Source organism: Ochotona princeps, chromosome 25, assembly GCF_030435755.1.
Source record: "Ochotona princeps isolate mOchPri1 chromosome 25, mOchPri1.hap1, whole genome shotgun sequence".
NCBI lineage: Eukaryota > Metazoa > Chordata > Mammalia > Lagomorpha > Ochotonidae > Ochotona > Ochotona princeps.
The window spans coordinates 19176733-19203707 of NC_080856.1; the positions used below are offsets into that span (position 1 = coordinate 19176733).

At 44.5% G+C, this 26975-nt stretch overlaps 4 protein-coding genes across 5 annotated transcripts in view; 1 reads left to right on the forward strand and 3 right to left on the reverse strand.

Moving 5' to 3' along the window:
• Positions 1-847: 847 nt before the first annotated feature.
• TAS2R4 (taste 2 receptor member 4) lies at positions 848-2036 on the reverse strand. Its single transcript, XM_004594465.2, has one exon. The coding sequence runs from the start codon at positions 1782-1784 to the stop codon at positions 885-887; it is 900 nt and encodes a 299-aa protein (XP_004594522.2). The 5' UTR covers positions 1785-2036; the 3' UTR covers positions 848-884.
• Positions 2037-9312: 7276 nt separating this feature from the next.
• Positions 9313-10665, reverse strand: TAS2R3 (taste 2 receptor member 3). Its single transcript, XM_004594466.3, has one exon. The coding sequence runs from the start codon at positions 10596-10598 to the stop codon at positions 9648-9650; it is 951 nt and encodes a 316-aa protein (XP_004594523.2). The 5' UTR covers positions 10599-10665; the 3' UTR covers positions 9313-9647.
• A 7566-nt stretch (positions 10666-18231) lies between these two features.
• On the reverse strand, positions 18232-25502 carry SSBP1 (single stranded DNA binding protein 1). Of its 2 annotated transcripts, none has more exons than XM_004594348.3 (7): positions 25421-25502; positions 24864-24930; positions 23595-23655; positions 21977-22117; positions 21720-21807; positions 19866-19954; positions 18232-18382 (listed from the first exon to the last, which is right to left on the reverse strand). In XM_004594348.3, exons 2-7 carry the CDS (start codon positions 24885-24887, stop codon positions 18339-18341), a joined length of 447 nt encoding a protein of 148 aa, XP_004594405.1. In that variant the 5' UTR covers positions 24888-24930; positions 25421-25502; the 3' UTR covers positions 18232-18338. The 2 variants fall into 2 exon arrangements, with proteins under 2 accessions (XP_004594405.1, XP_058537351.1); XM_058681368.1 differs by lacking the exon at positions 25421-25502 and adding an exon at positions 25208-25222.
• Positions 25493-26975, forward strand: part of DENND11 (DENN domain containing 11) — a 72598-nt gene continuing 71115 nt past the window's right edge. Inside the window, exon 1 of the mRNA XM_058681367.1 lies at positions 25493-25615. The gene's annotated coding sequence lies outside the window, so the exon portion shown is untranslated. The remainder of the gene's footprint in view (positions 25616-26975) is intronic.

Sequence of the window (26975 nt, forward strand, 5' to 3'; positions counted from 1 at the left end):
AACAACCTCCTTCTAGAAAAGAAGTGCACTATGCACAAATTCATAAACCCATGAAATAAATGTACCAAAAGTCCATGGCTTCCCCCATGGGAGTTCAATACCTTCTCTTGACTTTCCAGTGAAATCTCATCACATGATCAGGTACAATACCCTGTATATGCATAGTTATCACGTTAACTTCACTATTTGGCACTTGATTTTGACCTTACACTAGCTTCCTAGATTGTAAGATCCTTAGAACTATTCTGGACTTAGTTTCTTTAATACTATTCACTGCCCTCAACCTACCAACACTGGTTCTCTCCTGTCTTCAAGAATAAACCTGTAAATTCAGTCCTAGGGTTTCTTGCTGATATTAACTCAGTTACTGTCACCCAGTCATTGGGAGGACTCCTTTCCTGTCTAGTTTCACAACGCATACCTATTTCTTTTCACTTTTCTCCTCTTTTTCTTTTTTCTAGGAAACCTCCCTTTCCCTCCCTTGCCTCTACTAATCTCGAGGCTCTCATTGATTCTTACATATCCATTGCTGGGTCCTTACCCAGTGCTCCTCAACTAAGCCACAAAAATGCAATTATTCATACATATCTCAGTATATTCATTAATTCAGGGAAACTTCCCATTTAAACTCCAGTAGCTGATGGAAAAAAACGTAGTTAGTTCCATTATCCACGGATGTTTCGGCCATGCAAAATGCATGAGTAATGCGTCAAACAAATTCCTTACAGAACGTTCCTTACTTTAAAATACAGCAAAAGAAAGGGGGGATGAACTGAAATGCAGTCAGCCATTCCAGGCCTGAACTGTAAATTAGCAATCACAAATTAAAGCTTAACTCTCAAACCGTAAGGTGACTCCAGGCAATATTTACTACAGAAATTCTACTATTTGTTGCAACAAAGAAGCTTTTTTGCTTTGGTTTTTAGTTTACGATGAGTAAAAATGATAAGGACAGAGTGTCCTGGAGGGTAAAGAGTAGAAATCACTGTACAAATAGCTTTAGTTACCCAATTCATCTTCACACTCGGAGGGAGAAAATAGAACAGGCTAGCCACTGAATGTGGAATGTAGAGGACGAGGAAATAGACCATCAGCTTCATGGCACCAACGTGAGCTTCAGTCTGGGGGTTCCAAAGCCCAGTGGTGTTTCTCTGCATCTTCTTTATATGCCTCCTCAAGGAATGGATTAACAAGGAAGCACAAGTCACATTAATGATAAACTGGACAAATGAGCTTAAGACTGAAGAGACCACCAAAAACACGATGTCTTCGTTGGTGTCAAAGGATGTGTCATTCTTCTCGGTCCTAAGTGTAGAAGAAACTAGTGTCTGTCTGAGCATGACATGTAGGAGACTGGTAAAGGCAGAAATCAGTACACAGGCTCCCAGGAACCAGGGGGTTTTGAGAGAGAGATTCCGTTTCAGCAGCAGAAACATAGTGGGTTGGAAACTAGAAATCTTCACACAGTACAAGACGTTGAGCAAGGTCACAAACCAGAGACTGGTATACTCAAAAAACATCCAACACACTAGCAAAAAGATGGAGATGTAGACCGACCTTTCCACCTTGGCAGCAATGTAGTAGCCCATGTTCAGGAGAAACAATCCCAACATCAGAAATCGAGTGATGCCCAAGCTAAACAGGATCATGTCAGAAGAGGAGATTCTGTGGCTTTTGACCCAAGTCTTGTAACTGACCACTGTGATAAACAGATTTGTGATGATCCCTACAAAATCAAAAATAAGCGAGACAATAAAAGCAGAGAAATAAAACACCCGAAGCATTGTTACTTATGAGTCAGCAGTTGTGGTTCTGATGGTGGGAGTTAGAAGTACTGAGACACACCAGGAAGAATGTCTCCCTTTTTATTTTTCCCTCAGTGTGGCGAATGAGCCACTGGTGGTCTAAGAGCCATCTGATTTTCCTAAGATGCAAATCTTCCGAGGATTGTATTACTATTTCTTCAGCCATATCCTCCTTAGAAAGGCCTTACTGGAACAAGTCTAGGGGAACGAGGAAGTCCTCTCCCATAACAGCAGAAGGGCTAGAGAGAAAAGTCAAGGCAGGCTCCAAGGATTTCAAGTTCAAATTAGAGAACTCCAGTTCAGCACTGCTTCTGCCATTGTTTCACCAGGTTGTTGACATTGTTTTTCTTCATAGAAATCGCAGAATGTGTGAGAATCCCATACTTCATTCCTACCCATACCTCCCACCCCTCTATTCCGCTATTTCGTTTTCTTTAACCATTCTCCTGACCAGGCCAATGCCACTTCTTTATCTCTTTGCATCCATGATGATCTCATTATCTAACCAAAGTCAGGGTCCTTTCTCTTCTGAGAAGACTGTTCTCAATTGATCCCATTCTTCTATGATTCCTTTATTCAGCTACACACTCTCTAACTACGCACATAGATGTGTGCTGTAATCATCTGTCTTATTTATGCACTGTAAATAATAACTCAGTCCCTTTATATGCGTCCTCTATAAATATTGGTTTTGTTTAGATCACATGTGGCTGTTTCCTTAAAGGCATTTAGCTATCAAGCAACATACACTGGTATCACATACAAGCAACACTTTAATGATTGTGTTATAGGCCAAACAAGTATACATCCCTTTGATTTCTCTTTGATTGTTCAGATCTCGATGAGAATGATATACCTTATAAATAACATTATGCAGGGCCCTAGGTAAGTGCCAGACTGATGGCCTGCCATCTACTCTAGCAATTGAGCAACAGGCAGGTGAAATCCTAGACATGCCAGACATGCTACCTGCATGTTAACCAGCATCAAAGTCAAGTAGAAAGTCCTATTACCCAACCCAAATAAGACTAGACCAGAAGTAACTAAGATGCTATGATGACAAGTTCTCAAAGAGGAGTAAATCTGTGATGTCATTTAAGACATGCAGAAAGGCAAACTTTTAAAGAATCAGTTCCCTGAGCTGCAACCCAAGTGCTCACAGAAGCTTTCTGACAAAATTAATGGGCACTGATATAGGCAGGCCCAGAGCAATTAAATTGACAAACAGCAAGAAATAAAGGTTATGATCAACAGGAAAAATATAACATACTTTTGTTGCTTAGATGCTTCCTCTACTTTGTCGAATGTAACTCTCACATCAATCCTATAAGCTGTGCCTTATTTTATAGTGAAATCTAGGGAGATTTAGTAACTTACCAAAGATCAGGCCTGAAAGGGGGGGTGTTAAGGATTTGAGCCCAAATGTGTGTGTGTATTTTTGTTTTTAAGATTTATTTTTATTGGAAAATCAGATTTATAAAGAGGAGAGACAGAAAAATCTTCCACCTGTTGGTTCCTAGCCCAAGTACCCACAACGGCCAGAGCTCAGCCAATTCAAAGCCAGGAGTCAGGAGCCTCTTCCAGGTCTCCCATGTGGATGCAGGGTCCCAAGGCTGTGGGCCATCCTCTACTGCTTTCCTAGGCCACAAAGCAGGGAGCTCGATGGGAAGTGGAGCAGTCAGGACACGAACCAGCATACATATGGGATCCCCGGCGCGTGCAAAGCGAGGACTTTAGCCATTAGGCTACCATGTCAGGCCCCTGAGCCCAAATGTATTTGAGTCCAGAGTAACACTCTGACAGTCTTACCTCATGTCATGTATTTTTCTGGTTGAGCAAAATGTAGAAACATCAGAAAATAAAATATAATCATCATAAGCAATTGCTGAAGTTCATAATGTCATTTTGCACTTTCAAAACAATCTCCTACAGAATTGAACAGAAAAACATTGATTTTCTACCTATTCCAAGGCAAAAAGAAAATTACAAACACAACAGTGAGACTTTGAAAGCTCTGTCTATATACTTTAAGACAGATAAAAGATGATTTTTACATTGTAAGGAGAGCTGGCAGGCAGTGAAAGCATTTAGAAAATGTTAGAAAGTAGTGGGTTTGGGAGTTTGCTTGCTTGTTTTGATTTTTTAGTTTTCATTTAAAATTTCTGACCCAAACAATAGTTCAGGGTCATTAGGAGTCAGAGTACAGAGTACAAAGATCAGAGTAGAGTAAAATATGAGTAGTAATTCATGGAACATAGAGAAAAGAAGTCCATAATAGAAAACTGAAAAATCTATGAGGTACTGTCTGAAGTTACTGCTGCTTAATGTGTCAAAGTTCCCAGAAATACACCAAAAATAGGTGTGTGGGTGTGTGTGTGCAGGGTATGTGGGCCTTCAGAACCAGCCCCAGCATGCAGATGTCCTCCAAATCCAGAGGTGACTCACTTCCCCACACTCTGATCCAAGGCAGGAGATTGTTAAGGGAGGAAAGCTGTTTCCTACTCTTTTATGTATGACACAACTGGACTAAAGTGTCTCAAAGGGTTTAGCAGAAGACAATTTTTAAAATTTTATGTATTTATATTTGAAAGGCAGAGTTACAGCAAAAAGAGAGAGAGAGATGGAGACAGATCATGTAGCCACTGGTTCACTCCTCCAATGGTCAAAATGACTGAAGCTAGGTTGATCCTAAGCCAGGAGCCAGAAGCTTCTTCCGGGTCTCCCACTCAGGTGCAGGGTCCCAAGGACCTGGGTCCTCCTCTGATGCCTTCCTAGGCCATTAGCAGGAACCTAGATTGGATGTGGAGCTGCCAGGACTCAAACCAGTGCCCATAGAAGATGTAATCCTATTGGCATCGGGGACTTTGGATGACATTGGGTGGCCGCTCCCATCCCAGGGTGACGAGGAGGTTGGGAGACTGGATGTGGTTTCTCCCCTTGTCTCCCCCTTTACCCCAGAAACAGGAAGAGAAAAACAAAATGTGGAAAAAAAGTCTCACCAATTTTCCACTCCTGGACCCTTTCCACCCTAATCATCTATGTAAACTCAATCAAAAATAAAAATATTTAAAAAGATATGTCGGGGGCAAATGCCAGCATGCCAGCAGATGGAATCAGTGACCTGTGTCTAAGCATGCATGGGCCCAGGGCCCCAGAGTGGCACAACACACTGCCAGAGGACTGGGCTTGGTGGTCTGCATGCTCACAGATATGGGGGAACTGTGGATTGCTCGGGGAAAGCGGTCTAGAGACGTGCAGCAGGAAGGACTGCTGAAAGAGAATGTGACCGGTGAAGAGTGACTTCCACGGGACCTCCACTAACCAGGCTAATGCACCTGCAGATAAACAAGGGGGCTAAAACCAGCCAGTTTGGAGTAGAGAAATCAGGGAACCCTTCAGGGCCAAACCAATAAACCTGCCCATGTAGGAGACCTGAGCTGGGCTTGTTGGTATCAATGACTGTCTACTGGCCCATATGAAAGCCATCACTGAAGGGCCTGCCTGGCAGAGCACAACCACAGTACACACTAGTGAGTGTCAGGGCAGGTGAGTGAACCATATCAAGCTGGGCCATGACACCAACCAGCATGTGCGAGAACCAGGTCTGGGAGCAGATTCTGTGGTTATTTGTGGGCTCACCCCTGTGGGACTGCCATACCAGCTACTTTGTTTGAAGGCTGGGAATGGAGATGAGTCGAGCTAGGCATGACCATCGAACTCACCAACACTCATGGGTATTGGGGTTGGGAACAGGCCAGGCTGGTCCAGGCGGCAGCAACCACAAGCAGACCCAAGAATTGGGTATGGCCCAGGCTGGGCTGAAACATCCACCAACACACACAAAAGCCAAGACAGAATGCAGACTGTGTCAGACAAGCGTCTAAAACACACTGGCATGCATGAGATCTGGGTCTGAGAGTGGGCCTGGTTGGGAGCTAAAGGGATACTCCAGCTGGGATGAGGTTTCACTAGTGAGTGCGAGAGCTGGAATTGGGCAGCAAACTGGGCTGAACATGGCTGCAGCATCCCTCAGGCTGGGTGTGAATTAGGTCTGATGTGTGCCAGACTGGACTAGGCTCCAGCCCCCACGAGTGCTTGCAGGAGCCAGGAGGCAGGATGGGTATAGGATGGGCTGGGCTATGTCTTGGGATCTGCTCGACCATGTGAAAGCTGGGTCTGAGGTGGGCCAGGTAGGGTTGGGCTGTAGCACCCAATGGAAAGAGCCAGAACAGGTATGGGCTGGTTAGGCAAGGGCACTGTTCCTGCCAGGACAGGAGGTGGCCAAGTCAGGCTAGACCAAGAACCCAACGGTGTACTCAGGATATTTCAATCAGAGGTGATCTGATAGAGGAGCCTGAGGAACTCCTCTGTCAGGACATAGTCCCTGAAATGAAGACAAGAACCAAGGCAGGGAGCAGTCCAGACTAGGCCAGGTTATAGTAAGCCACCAGATTACATGTGGGTCTAGGGTTAGCTCTGGGGTCAGGCAGGGCTTAGCCAGTTCATAACACCCACTGGCAGATGTGAGAACCAGGACAGGGTGAAAGACAGGCCAGGTTGAGCGACAACACAAGCCAGTTCACATCATAGCTGGGACTGTAGGCTGTCCAGGCTGGGCTAGGCACCCATCAGCAAATGCTGAATGAGGCAAGACATGCCAGACTAGGCAAGCGACCATATCCACTGGTGCATACATGAGTAAGTGTGGGCTAGTTGAGGTTTGCCACAGCAGTGGCTGGCAGGTGCTGGGACTGGAGGCAATTTCTAAATGGCTGCATCACAGAACCACCTGGAAAGTGCAAGATCCAGGCCTGGGAATGGGCCTTAGGGAAATTGTCAGCACTCCTCTGATGGGCTGAATTTCTCACTGGTGGGCATGGGAACTAGGGCTATGGGAAGGTCTGACTGGAGAAGCAATGGCACACATTGGCAAGGATGTGGGCTGGATAGTGGGGGTGGTCAGGCTGAGATAGGGTTCATTGACATGCATGAGAGCTGAATGGGATGCAGGACTAACTGGAATAGTCTGCACACAGACATGCGCAGGAACCAGGGCTGGGGGCAGGCCTCGTGGGAATTACTGGAATTTGCTCCAACTAGGCTGCAGTTCCTGCTGGTATGCATGAGGGTTAAGCATGTGATGGGCAAGGGTAGGCTGGACCACAGCATCCATTGGTTTGCCTATGAGATGGGGCTGGGGACAGAATTGACCCAGCAACCGCAACAACCAGTGTGTGTGGGGGCCAATGTGGGTAACAGACCCTGTACTGGCTGACACACAGAGGAGTCAGATCAGGGGTTACCACTGGTGAGGTTTCTTTGGGGAACCCCCACCAACCTACCACTGGGCTCAGAATTTCAACCAGGAGGAAAATCACAGGGTCTGTGGTCTGACGGTGGAGTGTATGTGTCAGAAGTGTATCTTCTCAGTTGCTGAAGCCAGCGCAGCAGACAGCATGCCCAGCTGGGGGACACGACAGTCAGTTCATTGAGGCTACAGAGGAGGTCTAGTACCATGGAGGGCAGAACAAACTGGACAGCTCTCCCAACTAAGATTTGACAGTGAGTATCTGGGCGAGTGGTGACTCTGTGGTGGATAATGTCAGCCAACGGATCTTGCAAGGATTTCCTCTACCCTGAAACAATGAAATCTACAGCATCTCAGGATTATCAAAACCACTTAAGCAGTACCCCCAGAACATGCTCCACATCGGGGACCCTGCAATCACATCAGGTGGCTGTCCCCCATCCCCGGGTACTGATGTGGTTGGGCTGCTGGGAGTAGCTTTCTCCCTTTCTCTCCCCACTTTCCCCAGATACAGGGTGGAAAAAAAGATTGGAAACAGTTGTTTCATCCACTTCCTATTTCTCAACCCTCCCACCATAATTGGTGGTTCACATGGGCATGCATCCTTCTTAACTATGTAAATATCATCAAAAATTAAATAACCTTTTTAAAAAAAGCATAGATTTCCACAGTGTATTTCCTTTATACTGAAAGACTCCCCAGATTTTTACTAATTGCAGAAACGTCAGAGGAGGAAAACAGCAATTTTTTTAACATTTACTGTTTAAGGAATTATGAATGAATCACAAATTATGCTTAAAGTTGCAGCAAATAACTCTTTGAAAGGGAACATGAGGTTGTGTCAGAATTAGGCATATCCACAGAAGCTTCATGAAGTAAGAATCAATTTCCAAGCCAATAAGCCGATCAAAAGACATTTTAGTTCTACAGTTTTAGAAATGAATATATATATATTCAGAATAATCATCAAACTAATTTTTGGTTACTTATCCCTAAGTGCCAAGTAATGTGACAATCCTTTCTGTCAGGTCAAAATATACCCTTTTCCAAAATAACAACAACAATAACAGAAATATTTTCTGAGTGTTTCCTTCACAGAAGGCTCTGAGCACTACTTCTATGTCAACGCACTCATTTCTTTCACCACAGCTCCATTTACAAAGCAAGTACAACAGAGAGGGGGAAAGACAAGCTTTCATCAGGTCACTCAGTTCCCGAGAACTGTCGGCAGGATTTGAGCACAGAATGTCTGGCCTCAGTGCACACATTCTCATTCAGAACACTGCACACTTCAAAGCCAAAATATAATTACCGATTCAGACTCAGAAATACCATCCCTTCTGGAATCCAAAATACCACTGGAATATGTTCACAAGCTTGAGAATTTTTAATATTAAACATATTCCCACTAACTGATATATCAAGAGTATTTAATGACAGGAAGTAAATCAGTGCTGAACAGACTTCAAATTAAATGAGGGTAACTTATTAAAATTTCTTATGGTAAACTCAGTGAGATTTTGTACTTTAAAAAATGTAGCATCTTGGTTCAAGGCCAAAAAGGAAATGGTTAGTTTTTTTGTGCAGTTTAGAAAATGTAAATTTACTTTCACAAAATGGCCATAAAATGCAAGAGGGGATTGGAATCTACAGGTCTTGATTTTTACTCCAGTGCTTTTTTTTTTTTTTTTTATTTTACTGCAAAGGCAGATACACAGAGAGGAGGAAAGGCAGAGAGGAAGATCTGTCCGATGATTTACTCCCCAAGCAGTCACAACAGCCGAAGCTGAGCCGATCCAAGGCCAGGAGCCCGGAGCCCTGAGCCGTCCTCATCTGCTTTTCCATGCAACAATCAGGGAGCTGGCTGGGGAAGTGGAGCTACGGAGATTAGAACCGGTGCCCATATGGGATCCTGGCGCATGCAAGGCGAGGACTTTGGCTGCTAGGCTATGACACCGGGCCACTCCAGTGCTTTCTTCACCACACAATGGGTTGCGAAAACTGGTGTCTTATGAGAATTGGTATTGCTACATGACTGTTAGGTTACAATATTCTTCATTTATTACAATGTCCTACAATACTGGCACATGTGATCTTGCGATTCTCTATTACACCATAAAGCTGATGTTATATTAAAATAGCAGAAGGAAAAAAAAACAGAGTACTTCAGAGTACTGAAAAGCTTTTGCTCTTTCCCTAAAGTCCATGACACTCATTTACGCTAGTCCCAAACTTAAGTTGACATGTACTCAAATCCCTTGTCCCAAGATGACAGTTGCTAAACTACACCTCCATGTCTACACAGTAACAGTGTTCCTAATGCCTTAAGAGTTGCTAAAACACAGCTACAGGACTACATAGCATTCTTGATATCTTCCCATTACCAAACACTGTTCTAAACCTTCCAGAGCAATCAGAGAGAAAAAGCAGTGACTCTCTTACTGATGCTACAGAAGTGGCTGCCTGGGAATGTCAGGAAGATCCCAACGGACTTGAGCCAGGCCAGAGGTCTCCTGGGATCTAGTCTCTGACCTCTAAGGGAAGCAGCACACCTTAGATCCACATTTCAGATGACATGACTCACACCGCAGCATCTCCATAAAGGTCTGCTTCAGCTTGTTGTTCCACAGGATGAGAATAAATGAGTGGACAGTAGGAGATGACATTGTAATTATTTCACCCACCATCTTCACTTTCTTAGTTTCTGGTAGGAAATAACTTGACGATAAAATTAAAAAGGCAAGAAAGTAGAGGAGAAAGAGGAAGAGGAAGGAGAAGATGAGTCTGATGGCCTTCTTGTGGGCCTCGGAGCTTTGATCTCCAGGGATGACACCATTCTGCTGCATCTGCCGTGTGTGCCTCCCCAAGGACAGAATGAGCAAAGCGCAGGCGGTCAGGGATAAAAACAAAGCAGGGGAATACCAAAGGCTCATAAGAACATGCATCACTTCGTATTCCCCTTTCTTCTTTTGGGCAACTTCAGTCATATTCTCTGAGTCACCGATTTCATTGAGGACAGAATATATCTTAAACTCATTGATCAGAGACATGGTACTGCCACAGGCAAAGAGCAGTGCGCCCAAGAGCATCCATCCCACCACCCTGGACGCTCTCCACTTGAGCCAGAGGAATGCAGTATGGGGGAAAGTGGCGATTTTCAGGCAGTAGAGGACGTGAAGACAGGTGGCAAGCCAGATGCTAAACTGGTTTATAAATGTCCAGAAAATATCAACAATTTGCATCATTATCCCTGAGTCATGAGTGCTATAAGAAAACACTATCAAAAGACCATCAATGAAGAAAATCCACAGCAGAACGATCCTGGAAACGGCCAGGTTGGTGATGAGAAAGTCAGACATAGAGATTCTCCTGCTCTTGAACCAGCTGCTGCCATTGACCAGGCCAATGAAACTATTGCCAAGAATGCCCACAATGAACTGGGTGACGGACAGAACTAGGGACAGCCACTCACTGAATCCCAACATGTCAACAATCAGGTAGCTCTGTTCTTTGTTCTTTCAGTTGATATATGCAAACTCCTGGAATCTCTTCACTCTGCCTGTTGTCTCATGGGCTCTCTCTCTCATCTGCCCAATTTCTTCTGTTGCAGACTACGGCTTAATGAGTCTTCCCTGGCTCTCTCAGGTTAGTCTGTTCTCTTCACAGCGGACAAGGCTTGTCACATTTCCTCTATGATCCTAAATTCAGCTCTTTGCTAAAATGCAAATGGAGTAGTATCTAGTTTCACCAAGGAGGAAGAGATTAGAGGCATAAAAACCATAGGACCTGGAATGCATTTCAAAAGGGGTAGGGTGTGGAGCCAAAAGAAAATGACTGGCTCCAAAAGGGAGAAGCAGAGAATCATTCTGGAGAGTAAAAAAAGCTTTCTTCTTTAGGAGGGAGGACTCAGACATAAACAGAAAAGCGGAACTATCAGAATTCCATCAAAACAGATGAGCCATTACCCTGAAAGAAGCTTTAGATAAAAAAAATTTAGAAGTTCAATGTCACTTTTCCAGGGTTAAAATGAGAAGGCACGACCTTTCAGATGTAACAAACAGAGGTTCCAAACAATTCTTCACTAGGGAATCCCATCATTAGAAATGATGAATTATCAGAATATATGAGCAGTAACTACAGATTTGCAGCATATAAACTAATAAAACTATGGCCTTATCAAGTACACGATCACTGTAACGATAAATCAGCAGTCATTCAGGCTGACAAATCACAGACCAATCTGTCCACTGAAAGAGTCACATAGTTCTAAGAGTGCCTGACAGATTTTGACTATGGGGGCCAGTGTAAAGGCTCAACTGGCTAATCCTTAGCTGTAAGTGCTGGCATCCCACGCAGGCCAATTTGTATTCCAGCTGCTCCACTTCCCATCCAACCTCTTGCTTGTGGCCTGGGAAAGCAGCAGAGGACGGCTCAAGTCTTTGAGACCCTGCACCCACAAGGGAGACCTGGAAGAGGCTCCTAACTCCTGGCTTCAGATCAGCTCAGTTCGAGCTGTTGTGGTCACATGGGGAGTGAACCAGGGGATGGAAGATTTTTTTTTCCATCTTTCCTTCTCTCTGTAAAACTGCCTTTCCAATAAAAATAAATAAATCTGGAAAAAAAATTGGATATGATCAAATGTAATATTTTTTATATGGCTATGTGTATGTATGTATGTATCACAATATAAATATACATGCACACATTATGTACACATATATAATCTGAGAATGCAAGGGTTCCATAAAATCATATCTCCTCTTTCTACTTGAGTTCTACTCTAACATTTTCTCTCATATCCTATTTTTCAATGTTGCTTATATCACATCTCACATCATTGATTTGATAATCCACAAATGAGTTATAACAAATACTATTTTAAAGCACTGAATTGAAGGAGGAAGAAGGAAATCAAGGCCATCAAGATAGAAAAGTGGCTCATTCTGGCAACATTAGCCAACCACAGGATATACCCTTAGGTCCTTCCAGAGAACATCGCGAGTGACAGAGGATAAACCTGAAGGAGTGAAATCTGGTTTCATCAGAACCAGATAAACCTCTGTGGTCTGGCCTCATAGAGTTGAGCCTGTGGGCAGTCTGAGCCGAGTTACTACACCCATTAGCCTGCAAGTGGGCTGGTTATAGGGGCAGGCTGGGCTGGGCTGAACTAGCCCACAGTACCTACTCAGATGAGATAGCAGTACCCCTTAGCAAGGTCAAGATTCAGGGCTGGGAGCAGGCCTGGTAGGGGAACTGTGGGTACTTCCCTTCTAGACTGCAGCTCCCACTGGTGAGCACACAGCCAGAGCTGGAGGCGAGCCAGGTTGGACAAGGTGGCAGCAACCACTGGCAGACGTATGGGCTGGATCTGGGACAGGTGAGGATGAGCTCAGCTGCAGCTCCTACTGGTGTGCATGAGAGCCAGATAAGACACAGGATGGGCCAGGATAGGCCGCAGCACCTGCCCCCACACACAGAAAATGGAGGTAGGGCAGGCCTGGTGGGAATTATCAGGGGTTGCCCCAACTAGGCTGCAGTACCCACTGGTCAGTATAAGGGACAGGCCTATGGCGGCTGCACTGGGCTAGATCACAGCACTCATCAGATCGCCCAAGATGGGAATGGAGGCAGAACTAACCAGGCAATTATTTATACCATGGTATTTGCGCTGGATGGTGCAGGTGACAGAACCAAATCTGACCCTGCACTAGGTGGTGCACGTAACAGTCTGAGATCACCCGGGGCAGGAAATCAAACCTCAGCTGCAGGGAAAATCACAAGATACGTGGTTCGACCTAGAAGTGTCTGGGTCTGGGTCTCTTCAGTTGCTGAGGCCCATGCAGTCCATAGTATGCACACAGCGCACATGACAGCCAGCTCATTTAGGTCAACAGGAGATGTCAACTACCTCATCAAATGACAGAAAGCAGAATAGGCTGGCCAAATTTTGCAGCAAATCTCTGGATCTTGGATGCACTAAGGTGGACCTGATCAACCAAAAGACCTTGAAAGATCTTCTCAACTCTGGTACAGCAAAGACATTGACTCAGAATGATCAAAAACCCCTCAGGTAACACCCTCGGAACATTCTACCCCATACTGGGGTCTCTGATGCGTCATCAAATGACTGTGTCCCATCCCCAGATGACATCGTTTCCCCTACTTCAGAGACAGGAGTTAAAAAAACCACTAAAACAATTATCACAATCACCTTCCTCCATACCTCAACCCTCCCCACTAAACAGAGGCCCAAATGGGCATGCATCCCTCTCAACTATGTAAACAGTATTAGAAGAGCTGCCAGTGATACAGTGTTCCTTCTATACATATTTTACTTTTATCCTAGTTGAAGCGGGGGGAGCAGGATCTGATCTATTGGCTCTTTCCCCAAATGGCCAGGGCCAGGTTAGCCAGGTGAAGCTGAAAACCTGGGACTCAATTCTCCCAGACGGTTGGCAGGAAAAACTAGCCATCAGCCACTGCTCACTACCCAAGGGTCTGCTTTGGCAGGAAGCTGGTGTTAAGAGTCAGAACCAGGAATGAAACCCACACACTCCAATGCAAGATGTGGACAGCCTAATCACCAGGCTAAGTGATGCCTGCTCCTGAGCTAAGGCTTTAAAATTAAATGAGGTAAAATAAAGAGAATTCCAGACACTATAAATTATCTATTAATGTAGCAGATTATCTAGGCTAGAAAATAATAGACATAGTGTTTAATTATGTGTGTACATCATTTTAAGGTATCTACAATAATTCATTTAGTTTTCTATTATTATCCTCCTTTTTAAAGTAGAGAAAGCTAAGCTTTAATGACTCACGAAGCTAGTAAGGGGAGAAGCTGAAATTCCACTCCAGGAGGCCTCCCTTCAGAATTCTGTCTTAACTGACAACCCTACAGATCACCTATGGTACTGCTCACAAAACAAATAAATAAATAAGGCCGTGAAACAGTAATACTAGGTCAGGGTCAATGACTTGACTTCAACCAGAAGTAAAAGGTCACTTATGCGAAGACCTGAGGGTAGAAAATTGATGTGTACTTGGAGAAAATGCAAGAATGTATGAATTTTTGAGGGTTAGATTTTAGTGGAAAAACACAAGGAAGTCCAGCAGCAGAACATCCAAGCCCTGAAAGTTCCAGGCAGTCACAGACCCCAGCTTCTTCCACGTGGCATCCTGAAGGCTGTCTCTGGATCCAAGAAGGCTGCTAGAGCCTCAGGCATCATAGGCATATTTGACAAAGGGAACCCGAGGGTGAAGGCCTGCAGAAGCACAAAGCATGGGTCTCTCACCAGACTCCGCTCCCTTAAGAACCTTCCTGGAAGCACAACCAGATGATTTCTTCCCACACTCTTGGCAATCCCAAGAGAAAACGAGACTAGGAATGCGCACTCCATCACCCCAAAAAAGACAGGTCACAGAAACACAGCGGTAACAACAGCTACATTCTTTTATTTTATTTATTTCCTTACTTATTTTTACAGTTTATAAAGCTTTATCATCCTGGGGTCCTGGAGTATAAAGAGCCTGCCTCTCAAAGTCTTGGTGAATTGGGACAGATCAAAACAACTTGTCAGAACATACCTTTGACATGCAAACTGACTCCCATCTCTGCCTTTGGCACTTTGGCAATCTAAAATACTACACATTGGCCCTCGACCACCTCCAGCAAGGCATTTAAGCATGAAGATTCTATTAGAATCCACAGCCCAGAGCAGGCCAAATTGTTCCAAACAGCATAATCCTCACCTTGCTCAGCTTGCCTGGCCCACATTCCTCCCCCTACACCCCCTTGTTGACACTGTCCTGCTTCTGAACCCAACCTGGTGCTTCCCCACACGGTTCTGCATGACACGACACGCTCTCCTCTTGGGACCACGCTCCCTTCAAAGGCAGCTGTCTTCAGGTCTGTCATCAAATCACACGTGATTCTAACAAATCCAGATACACTTAAAGTATGTAGGCAACTGTGCCACACTATGGTTTTCCACAACAGAAAGTTGGAATCCTGGAAAAATTTGAAAATCACCTCATAAATCCTCTTTGGAAACAAAAGAAGGCCTCTCTACTTTCCAAATAAAATCAAAGCGAAATTTGATCAATCGATTTGAATCCCAAATGTGCCCTAGGATCCCACTCATCCCACTGTGTCAACCTTCTAGGGTTATCACAGCATCTCCCCGTTTCTAGGGCTTCCCTCTCCCAACCTGTCACCTGTCACTCTGTCGTCCTTCTAAACCAAGCACACAGTTCTGAGCAGACAACCATCTGTGGCTCCTTACTGCCAAGATCCTCTACAAGTTCTCTGGCCAGACTCACCTCCCACATACCATCTTTCTCTGCTTCACAGGCTACCTTCATGTTATTTCCTCTACTGAGAACTAGTCCTCTCCCTCACACCACATCACGCCGAGGCAGAGGCTCCTGCTGAGCCGCCCGGCCCCCAGTCCCCATCTCACTAAACTGTGAAATCCCTTCAACACAAGAGTCTGTTACATGCATCCCTACATCCAGGTTCTGCATGAGAGCAGGACGCACAGCAGATGCTCAGTTGACCTGGAAGCATAACAGCTAAAAACCACCCAGATAATTACAAATATATGCGGAAGACTAAAAACCATCAAAAAAAAAAACCACCAATGCGAAATACTTAGTAATGCAGGCATCAATCCAACCACAAATGTATGAGAAACTATCCTGTGGTGAACATTCTCTCAAGAACACCTTACAAGGTTTGGTAAGAGGGACAAAGGGACTGGAAGAATGATGCAGCCTATAAAATAGCAACTACAATAGCCAACATGTATTGAGCACTGTCTGCCTTTTCAATCAAAATAAATCATCTTTAAAAAGTCATCTTTACAAAAAAACACTTGTTACCGAATATTAATTTATCTTACTGTTTGCTGTGCTCTTTCCAGCAGGCTTACAAGGCAGGCACTGCCATCCAGGCTGGACTCAGGACAAAACCGGAAAAGACCAAGCAGAGAGACTCAGTTCACCAAATGACACTCAACAGCAAGGACCCAAACCCATCCTACCTGAACAGCTTGAGCTCTGAAATACTACTGCACATTTTCCCCCCTTGAATAACAGGTGAGACAGAGAACCTAAATACGCAAAGGGGACGCCTGTATGACTAAAACACTACCCGACATTTAAAACATCGCAGAAAGCCAATGGCTGAAGACTAAGGACACAAGATGTTTCACTGCTGTTGGGTGCGTGCTAGCAACAACCTAAAAAGCCACACACTACCCTAAGTAGATGGAATTGTGGAGCTGACCCAGTGGCAAAGTAGTAGAGAGGGGCCTTCAGTCTGCTACCCAGACTCACCCCACATAGTGGAGACATTTCTCCTGCATTTGGAACTTTTCTCTTAACCACTATCAACTATTTATCCAAATTCTAGTGTGATTCTGATGCACTCTGCAAGGGACCCTCTAAGAGTTAACAGTCACACTGGACACACACGGTGAATGGAAACATGAGTACAGGAGGAAACAGGCAGGGAACAGAAAGCAAAATGCAAAGTTCACACCTGAATTTAAATTCCAGCTGTGCACCTTGTGAGTCAACAAGCAGCTTTGCACACTATGTGATTATTCCAATGCAGATTTAGCATACCATCTAAACAGAAACACTGATGCGCAATATCTCTTGCAACATTCATAAAAGTATAAAAGCTGTTTTGCTAAAGGAAGACATAAACAGTTGAAGTTTACACTTTTGCTCAGGAATGGTAACTTCATCACCAGTGACAGTGTGTAAACTTGGAGAACAAGAGTCCACTGCTGACGAATCGTCCCAGCTAAAGGATATGCAAAAAAAAAAAAAAAACACAGGAAAAAAAAAAACCTGTTGACAGAAGGAACAGTCTTTAACTTTCTACTATACTATACCTAAGTAAAGAAAGGAAAAAGTCAAAGCACTTCATCTTTCCTCAACCAAAGAATATTGCAAAAAACAAACAAAAAAAAGCCTGTTCAGGTGCATAGGAAAGACTCAAGGGAAATAGAAATCAATATACAAACCAAAGACCCCCCTGATAGCACTTGAATCATGAAACGCTCAAGTCCAACACGACCTCAGCCAGTTAGTGCCACACTCCCAGCATAGAGCATGCTACATGGAGCCTAAGGAGAAACTGTAAAGGCCGGGCCAGCAGCCAAGCTGGGGACAGAGTGGCCTATACAGAACTAGGGCGCTCAGCCATCCAACAAAGCAATCTGGGAGAATGCAGCCAATCAGCAGAACTGGAGAGTAACAATGAAAACCCCAAAAACAAAAGATGCACCAAAAAAATTCATAATTTGGAAATCTCTCTTAGTAAATTATTAGTACTCTGTAGTTTCTTGAACTCAGTAATAAAATTGGGTACACAAAATGATCTGTGTAGACGTGTAAGAAGAGATTATGTAAAAATAAGACAATGAAATATCCAGTGCTCTAACCTAAGGAGGCACTGTCCCAGGCTGTAACAAGGACCCCAAATCTTACCCTGAGAACTCTGGACAAGACTTCCAAAGGAGAAGGGCTCACAAGGATAAAAGAAAAACAGAACCAGAACACTAGCAGATGAACTGTAGAACGCTACTACTAAAACTATCCCAAAACAGAAGATGTGAAGAAGGTCAGATAGTCTTGGAGCTAACTTATGCTAGACACTACCCACTGCCCAGCCACTCCCTTCAACTTGGCTAAAGTTTACTATCCACTGGGATCACTCATCTGTCAACAGTTACCGAGCACTGGTGAAGGTCCAAGTAACACAGTAGATTCAGTCACCGCTTTCAAGGCTACAGAGCAAAGAGATTGGAAAATCAATACTCACAACCACAGGGTAAATGCCTAACATAGAGTGACACGCAGGAAACAGAGTGTTGAATCAATATTGCAATACAAGAATACTCAAAAAATAGGAGGCCTTCCATTCAATGGACAGTCATTCCTTGAACACAATACAGAAACATCTAAGTTCACTAGTTCATACACTTATACATGGAAATTACCCATAAAAGAACAACTATAAATACTTTACCACATATGTGCTGCCTAGGTTTATGCTACAGGAAGGGGAGAGGGAGTGACAGCCAGGAAAAACATGACCACTCATTTTATATAAAAGAGTATTTTAATTCTTGTCCTTAGAAACTATAAAGACTATACATGATTTGCAAATGAGACTATACCAAACAACGGCCAAAGAAGATTTGTCCATTCTACGCCTTCTCTTTTGGCTGGTCACTCAGAAAGATAATGTTATCTGCAAAGAAGCCAAGCATAAACATTATTTTCAGAATTCCCACATTACCTAATTCTAATAATTACCTCTTTTAATAATTTCCCTCTAAAACACATATCAGTGCTGACAAGATTTTACATAAATTCTCAAATATTCTCTAAGTCTTGCTATATCCATGAGAAGTACATACACTGGATGCTGCAAGAGGTGAGCTATTTCTCGTCTTCCTTGAAGGCAGGTAAGGTAAAGCCTCCTCAACAGTAACATCCTGTAAAGGAACTGTCAGTGACTTGAATGCTGGCAGTGCCGGGACAGATGCCTCGGCCCCCACGGGACATGCTCACACAGGTCATCCCACCTGCTCAGGTCACAGAGGGCAGGATGGGGCACTTAGCTAGGCCTGTCTGCAAAGACAGAGCAATACTAAATCTCACATAGAGAAATTCTTATTTTTAAATGATAAAACCAAGTCATTTTATATACCCATTCTTGAAGAATGTTTCAGTAATCATTGGTATGGAACAAGCATTTTTATACAAAAGCTTAAGACACTGATCTTAAAATGCCGTTCCAGAAAGTTAGCTAAGGACAAAGAGGGAAGTAATTTTCTGTGTAACTTCAAAAACTCGAAATTCCTCTATCAAATCATCTTCAAGGCAGTTATTAGATGATCCCTATTTCTTCGTAACTGCAGTCTTCCAAAAACAGGATTTTGGTACAGAATGGTTACTGGGACTATTACAATTGAAATTACTATGTATAAAGCCAAGAGTGCCATCCACTGGTGGCTATTAAGTTACAATATGATCCCACAGAGAGAAAAACCCTATATGACAGATCACCTAAGTTCAATTTCCTTCAATCCAAATTTATGCATATTTAATATCAATCACAAACCTATCATGAATTTGCCACATTAGTGAGAACTGTGACATGAAAAAAAAAAACTGGCAGCTAATCTGAAATATTTCTCTTTGGCATAATTCGTAAGAACCTAATGACCCCAACAATCCAAAGTTTGCTCACAAACTTGGTTTACAGTGGAATACACATTAGGGTAGACAATGATCTATATTAGTTTTCAAGTTCAATATGCTTTTTAAAAAATGGACCAGAGAGAAAACATATATAACATATTGTAATTTATTGATACAGCGTGGAGAGTACACAGCTCAAGAAGATAAAAGGAAATTGCCAATTAAATGTTTGCTATTGTATGAAGTCATCAAGGAAACTGAAACGCCATATTTGGTAAAAAAAAAAAAATCTAAGAACCATTTCTTAAAATTCGGTGTGGTAATGGAATTAAAATTATGTTTTAAAAGGACACCTCATCTTTCAGAGACACCCACTTGAATTTATTAGTAAACTAGCATATCTACAACTCCCTTCAGAATAATCAGATGGAGGAGGAGGCGGGGGCACGAATGCACCAGCACTGGCCACCGCTCCTCAGTGTGCTCACCCATCTCTAGCACCGCTCCCGCCAGTCCAACGCTCTTACCAGCAATGATGGTTGTTGCTTGCCGCCTCACGTTGTTTTTATCCATGTATTCACCGTAGTCTACCTTTCCTTCCACGTAAATCCGAGACCTGACAGAGAGAAGAGCTGCTGTGGCCAGGCTGCAGATTCTGCAAGCTTTACGAGAGAATCAGCCAGAGGTGCAATGCGTCATCAACACTTCTTTGTCGCTGCCACTTCTCCAAAGTGCAGACACAGACAATACAGACACCTACAGCAGCTAGGCCAAACGGACAATGCTTGCGCCTTTCAACGGCTTTGCTTTGTACAGTTTTAGAATCAAGTTCAGACTCTTAAGCTAAAACAACCTTCAGGACCACAGAGTTGGAAGTACGATCTAGTAAAAATTTTAAAGATGATTTCCAAAATGCCAATTTCCTTGACCTTTAACTTTCAACTCCCTAACAGATTCACTGATTTATCACATTCATTTATCAATTCCTTCTAAACAGTAAGGTTCATGACCTTATTCTCAGCCAACTTAAAATTAAAATTTCAGCTTCTCACTCAGAGATAATTAGCATTCCTATTTCTATGCTAGTCAGAAAGCTGAACTAGGTGACAACGGTAACTGCAACTCCAAAGGACAGAAAACGACCACAATGACAGCGATTGTCAGAGCTGAGCTCCACCAGGAAAGTACAACAAAACAGACAATCTGGGTCAACACTTGTTAGGTTAGTCCATTGCTTGTGACACTGGCATCCCAGGGGAGCACCAACTAGAACCTGGCTGTTTCCCTTCTGACCCAGTTCCCTGCTAACTTCCTGGGACAGTGGTGACACCCCCGCCACCCGTGCAAGAGACCAGGGTGGAGTTCTGGGTTCCCCCGGCACTGCAGCCATCTGGGGAGTAGACTAGTGGATCTAGGATATCTCCCTCTCTAAAACTCTGCCTTCTAAATAAATTAAAATAACCTTCTATTTTAAAAAACTAAAACTAGCAAATCAAGTACCAAGAAAACACATTATCAACTCAATCAAGATGTATTTATTCGACCTTAAAAAATTCATGAAAAATTAATTAAAATGTAAGTTCACGCTAGTGCATTTCTCAAATGCTAGCAGTTTTCCATAATAAACATTTTCAAAAATGAAGACTCCCTCATATAAGAGTATACTCATGTATGAAGGTAAATGGGGGCATATTTTTAAAAAAAGGGTCTGCAGATATTAGAAAGGCATTGCTTTTCAGCCTGTGGCTAACAGAAACTTTAGTCATTGTTGCAATTATTATTAATGAGATGCTTTTATTATTTCTACAAAAGCAGCACAGTTCTAAATGTATTAACACAAATGCTGTTAAATATATCATCTTGCCCTTCTGGAGTCTGGAAAAGACACTTCTATTTACAATTAATCCAAATATTCCAAAAGGCAGCAACATAGTCTAGAAAATTACCAAATCACTACTTCGTGTTCAAGCATAACTCAGTGTGTCAGGATTGAGACATTCCAGATCCAGTAGGACAGTACATGGTGGCAGGAGCCAGGACCCTACACTCACTCCCTGGCCATGCAGATGCAGAACTCCTAAAAAGCGACACTCCACTTGCTCAAATGGCACTCGGCACATGGTTCCTCAACCACTTTTGTTTGTGTGTACAACTCATTCAGCCTGAGTGCCGAGATGGCCGAAACAGTGTCTTACACATTTCTGAGTTAGTCACACACATAGCAAGGCGCCACGCACGCATTCAGTGTTACAGACTGAATGTACCTCTTCATCTAATTGGTAGTTCTAAGGGACAAAGTAGTAGTTACTCAGCCCTCGTTAGAAACGCTTGTTATCACCCTTTCAACTACTCAACCCGTAACACTTACCCCTTCAACTTACCCCTTTTTCACATACTGATAGGCCACATCTCTGAGGCCAGGCCGAAACACTGATATTCGGTGCCATGTTGTTTTTTGACTGACATCACCTAATCAAGATAGGAAGCACGGTCACAAATGCCAGCAGACAACACGCCAAGGATAGCCGACATCATGACTTCCAAGAGAACAGTGTTTCAAAGTCATCTTTACTCATACCACACAATTAACAATGCTACTTCACTGTTGATAAAATGAAAACCACAGTCTGATACATACCCATCTGATACGTTTCGTTATCTCCTGATCGCCACATCTCATTTGTTGCAAGGGAAAATATTGTGACTGGATTTTTTCCCTCTACCTGTCTCATGACAGGATCTTGACCCACTCGCCCCAGTAACTGCACACGATTCAGAGCTGAAAAACAAGGAAGAGATCAAATGAGATTGAGACTCTGCTGCAGGCCACTTGTGCCTTCCCTGCAAACCCACGCTGAAGTCCTACCCCCAATGGACATGATCTGGAGGCGGGCCTTGAGGTCCTGACAGGGGCCTGATGTTGGGATTCGACTCTTTACAGCAAGAACACGAGGCCAAGTCTTGAGGACTTTGATCAAAAGCCCAACCATGCCAACTCTCATCTTGGTCTTTTAATCTCTAGAACCAAGAAATAAAAGCGATCTTTAAGCCATCGAAGTCATGGCATGCTGTTACAGCAGCTCATGGTATTTAAGAAAGACACATCAGAGGGGGCCAGTGCTGTGGTGCACAGATTAAGCTGTCACCTACAATGACAGATTCCCATGAACAATGGTTCAAATCCCAGCTGCTCCACTTCAATCCGGATTTACGCTAATGTACCTGGGAAGGTAGCAAGAAAGTGGGTCCCTGGGCTGGCCCTGCCCTCACCATTGCATGGACTGAGGAAGGAATAAATGGAAGATCTTTTTCTCTTGATCTCTTTGTTATTTCACCATTCAAATACATAAAATAAACCACAAAAGGGGGAAAAACAAAACTGTATCTGACACTGAAAGAACCATCCAGAAGAATAGTTAGAAACATTGTCATTTTAATTTCGGTATTTAAGCAGTATCAAAGTTCTACAAAATCAGAAATATGTAAAAGGGGTGAATAAATGGAGGAGGTTGTGAGGAAAAATGAGGGTTAGCAAGAAAGAAGAAAGAGTCACGAGAAAGTAGCCCCCTAGCCCTTTCACTGCCTTTCCTCTTCTAAGACTAAGTTACTGATCTGAAAGTCAGAATCAGACACAGGGATAGAGACAGAGATCTTAAATCTGGGGGTTCACTTCCCAGACAGCTGCAAAGGCCAGGGCTGAGAAGCTCAGAGCTCCATCGGGGTCCCAGGTAGGTACAAGGGGCCCAGCACTCGGGCAGCCTTCCATGGCTTCCGCAGGCCAGCAGCAGTGTGCTGGAGCAAAAGCACCCATGTGGGATGCCAGTGGCACAGGCGGCACCAGACCACAGCACCAACCCCTAACTTAAATTATTCACATCTTTTCAAAAAAGGTCTGTGAGGCTAAAAGACCAAATATACCATCTGAAAATCTTTTTAAGAATATTGAAATATCTCTGTGCAACAATATTTTTCATAATCTCAGCCAGACATAACATAATCTTAGAAGATTCAAATTTCAAAAATGAATGATTCAAAGGGAAGAGCGAGTATTGTCTGACTGATAAGGACAAAGCCCTGATTGATACCAGCACCCTGCAGCCTAATGCAGTACGGTCAAGATTAAACCAGCAAAAACACAAGCCAAAGGCAAGAACGACCTAACACAGCTGAACCCAGCACATCTCTTGCCTGGCACGCTGCAGAGTACTAACGCATTACCGTAAGTAACATCTTAAACTTGGAAGTTAGATACTTACATCTTTCAAGAACCAAACTGCTAGCTACATCAGACTCATGCCTTACAAACTGACGAAGCACCTAAAGAACAAATGAGGAACATGCTTTAAGAACTGAGAAAGACACACAAAAAGATCTTCATTTACTCATTCATCACTTAGTCAACCGTCCCAGAGTTCTAAAAAGAATGAAAGCTCCTGTCATGACTCTAGAAATGCACTAACTCTGTGTTCAAACAAGCCTGAAATTCTAAGTCTCACAGAACAATGTCTTACTTTGTGCATATGAAAAACAAAGCCTACAAAAGGGAAAAAAAAATAGACAAAGTATTATTTAAACTTTCAAGTCATGTTTGGTTTTAAGGGCATCTGTAATTGTGACATTATTAACAGGAACTGTTCCACACATTAAAAGTAGATTATGGAGAGATTCCATTGTGCTAGGAGTGGCAAGATTGGCAGCAAGTCAGAACTGTATCAAAACCTCTTGAGCAGGACCCTTGGGGAATGCCCCACATCGGGGACCCTGGAACAGCATCAGGTGGCTGTCCCCCATCCCAGGGTACGGAGCTGGCTGGAAGGCTGGATGTGACTTCTCCCCTTATACCACTCCCCCCGCCCATTCCCCAAATACAGGAAGGGGGAAAGGGTGCGAGGAAATATGGCCTCACCCACCTTCTTCTGGCCCTTGACCCTTTGTACCCTAATCATCTACGTAAATTCATTAAAAACTAAAAAAAAAAAAATGTTAAAGTATGCACAAGTTATAATGGAATCCAATCACATCAGTTAATTCAATAGGGGGAAGGGGGAATTGCCTTTGCTACCATTAACATGATTCTTTGTTACCATTAGCACGGCAGGACTCAACAGTTGTATAAAATCTATCCGATGTGTAGCCCAGGCTGGCACAAGAATGGGCAGACTAGCCACATGGAGAGACCACACTGAGCGGAATGAGGGCCAAGAGACCAGGGGAGAGGACCGCAAGGGCCAACCAGCTCCACAACCCTCAACGGACAACTTAGTACTCCTCACATCACTTGAAACCTCCAATGCTTCCTAACCTTGAGGTACAAGAGATGCAGATTTTTTAAATTACTGATTCTTACTAGGTGGATAAACTGGAACTTTTGTTTGAGTAAACACCATATACACAAGGGCAAAATCCCTTGCCATCCTCCCTTATCAGCACGTGGGTGGTGGGTTCTGGGGCCTCCTGCCTGTGTAAAGAAAACTCACGATGGCTAACGTTAGCACATCTCAACGCTAATACGAGAAAGCCACTACCTGTAGTGCAGGTCTTCGAAACATGACTTCTATTTTCTCTTCTTGCAACTGAATCTCTGTGTTCTTCCTACAGGGGAAAAAAGGGGGGAAAAGTACATCTCACATGAAGGGCATACTAAACACACACTGGCGAGCACCACAACACACACACACACACACACACACACACACACACACCCCTCTACCTCTGCCGGCCCTTCTGAACGTCCCTCTGCAGTAACCCACACGGAAAGCTGGGAAATGAGATTCCCTTCGGACGCACGGCCTCCTCGCACGGTCCAGACGAACGAAGGGCAGACAGAGACTCTCACCCTCCCCCAGCCCCTCCGGCTTCCAACACACACACTGCACAGATGCTGCGGTCACCCACAAGCCTCCATCAGACACCCGGAGCCACCAAGGGACGCTCGGTCTCCACGCCCGCGCGCCCACACCGCCTGGGTGCCGCCGCCTCCCCCTCGGCCGGCCGCAGCGGCCGCGGCCACGCACGCCGAAACCGCGGGAGCGGCCGCGGACACGCACGCCGCCCGCCGGCTTCCTTCCCCCGGCGCCCTCACCCGACGCTCCGGCCCGCGCGGCCTCCAGCCGGAGGACCATTTCCGGCGCCTCTTCACAGGAAAGAGGAAGCACAACATTGGCGCGTGCTCCCTAGAAAGGGTGCCGGCCCGAACGTCGAGACAACCTCTCCTTTAACTCGGGAGTTCCGGGCGCTGCTTTCCGCACGGAAGTGGCTGCGTTCACGCCGCCCAGTGGTGAGTTAGGCCAATTTCAAGGTGTTTTTTTTTTTTTTAATTGAAATAACGTGATAAAGTTCTCAAGAGTATATCAGGAGGGGGGGGTCAAGAAATTCGTGAGGAACGAAATACCACTATTAATATCAGGCAAGAGAGCGGGCCTGTCAAAGTCTGAGGCACGGTGGGCCCCTGGGCGTATGTTTCTAAGAAAGCTTTTTCTTGTTTATTTGAAAAGGAGAGGAGCAGAAACAGATATTCCACCCCCTGGCTCTCTTCCCCAAGGCCTTCACATTGGGAGCTGGCCCAGGGGATCCCAAGAGCGAGGAGGATTCCATGGGGCTCCCCTGGCACTCGCCCAGCCTGCAGCCCTAGGCGCCTTAGCAGGAAGCTGGGCCCAAACACACCTTGTGGCCTGCAGGCTCTCCTAGCGCTTGTAGCCAGTGCACCAGCTGCCCATCCCTGTCCATGGATGCAAACGTGGACTCAAACAGGACCTTCCCTCTAAGTCCTGGCAAGTAGCATCATGGCTTCAATCCCAGTGGTAACAGACTCAGGGAGGGACTTTGAGCATTGGTGAAACTGTTACAAGGTATGCACATATATTCCCAGGATCACAAGGTTATCCTGAGCCTTGCCTTTATTTATGATTTTATATATGATTTATTTATTTGAATTGGAAAGTCAGAAACACAGAGAGAAAAGGAGAGACAAAGAGAAAGATCCTCCATCCACTGACTCACTCCCCAAGTGGCCACAACAGCTGGAGCTGAGCTGATCCAAAGCCAGGAGCCAGGAGCCTCCTCCAGGTCTCCCATGTGGCTGCAGGGTCCCAAAGCTTTGGGTTGCCCTCCACTGCTTTCCCAGGCCACAAGCAGGGAGCTGGATGGGAGGTGGGGCTGCCGGGGATTAGAACTGGTGCCCATAGGGGATCCCAGCATATGCAGGGCAAGGACTTTAGCTACTAGGCTACCACATGGGGCCCCTGAAAAAAAATACACACACACACACACACACACACACACATATATATATATATTTGTTTATTTTTGGAAAGTCAGATATACAGAGAAGAAGACAGAGTGAAGATCTTCCATACGTTGATTCACTCCCCAACTGACCACAACAGCCGGAGCTGAGCCGATCCGAAACCAGGAGCCAGGAGCTTCTTCTGGGTCTCCCACACGAGTGCAGGATCCCATGGCTTTGGGCTGTCCTCGACTGCCATCTCAGGCCACGATCAGGGAGCTAGATGGGAGGTGGGGCTGCTGGGATTAGAACTGGTGCCCATATGTGATCCTGGTGCGTGCAGGGGTAAGGACTTTAGCCACTAGGCTACTGTGCCAGGCCCTTTCCGAATATATTTTTTTAATTCTTTTAG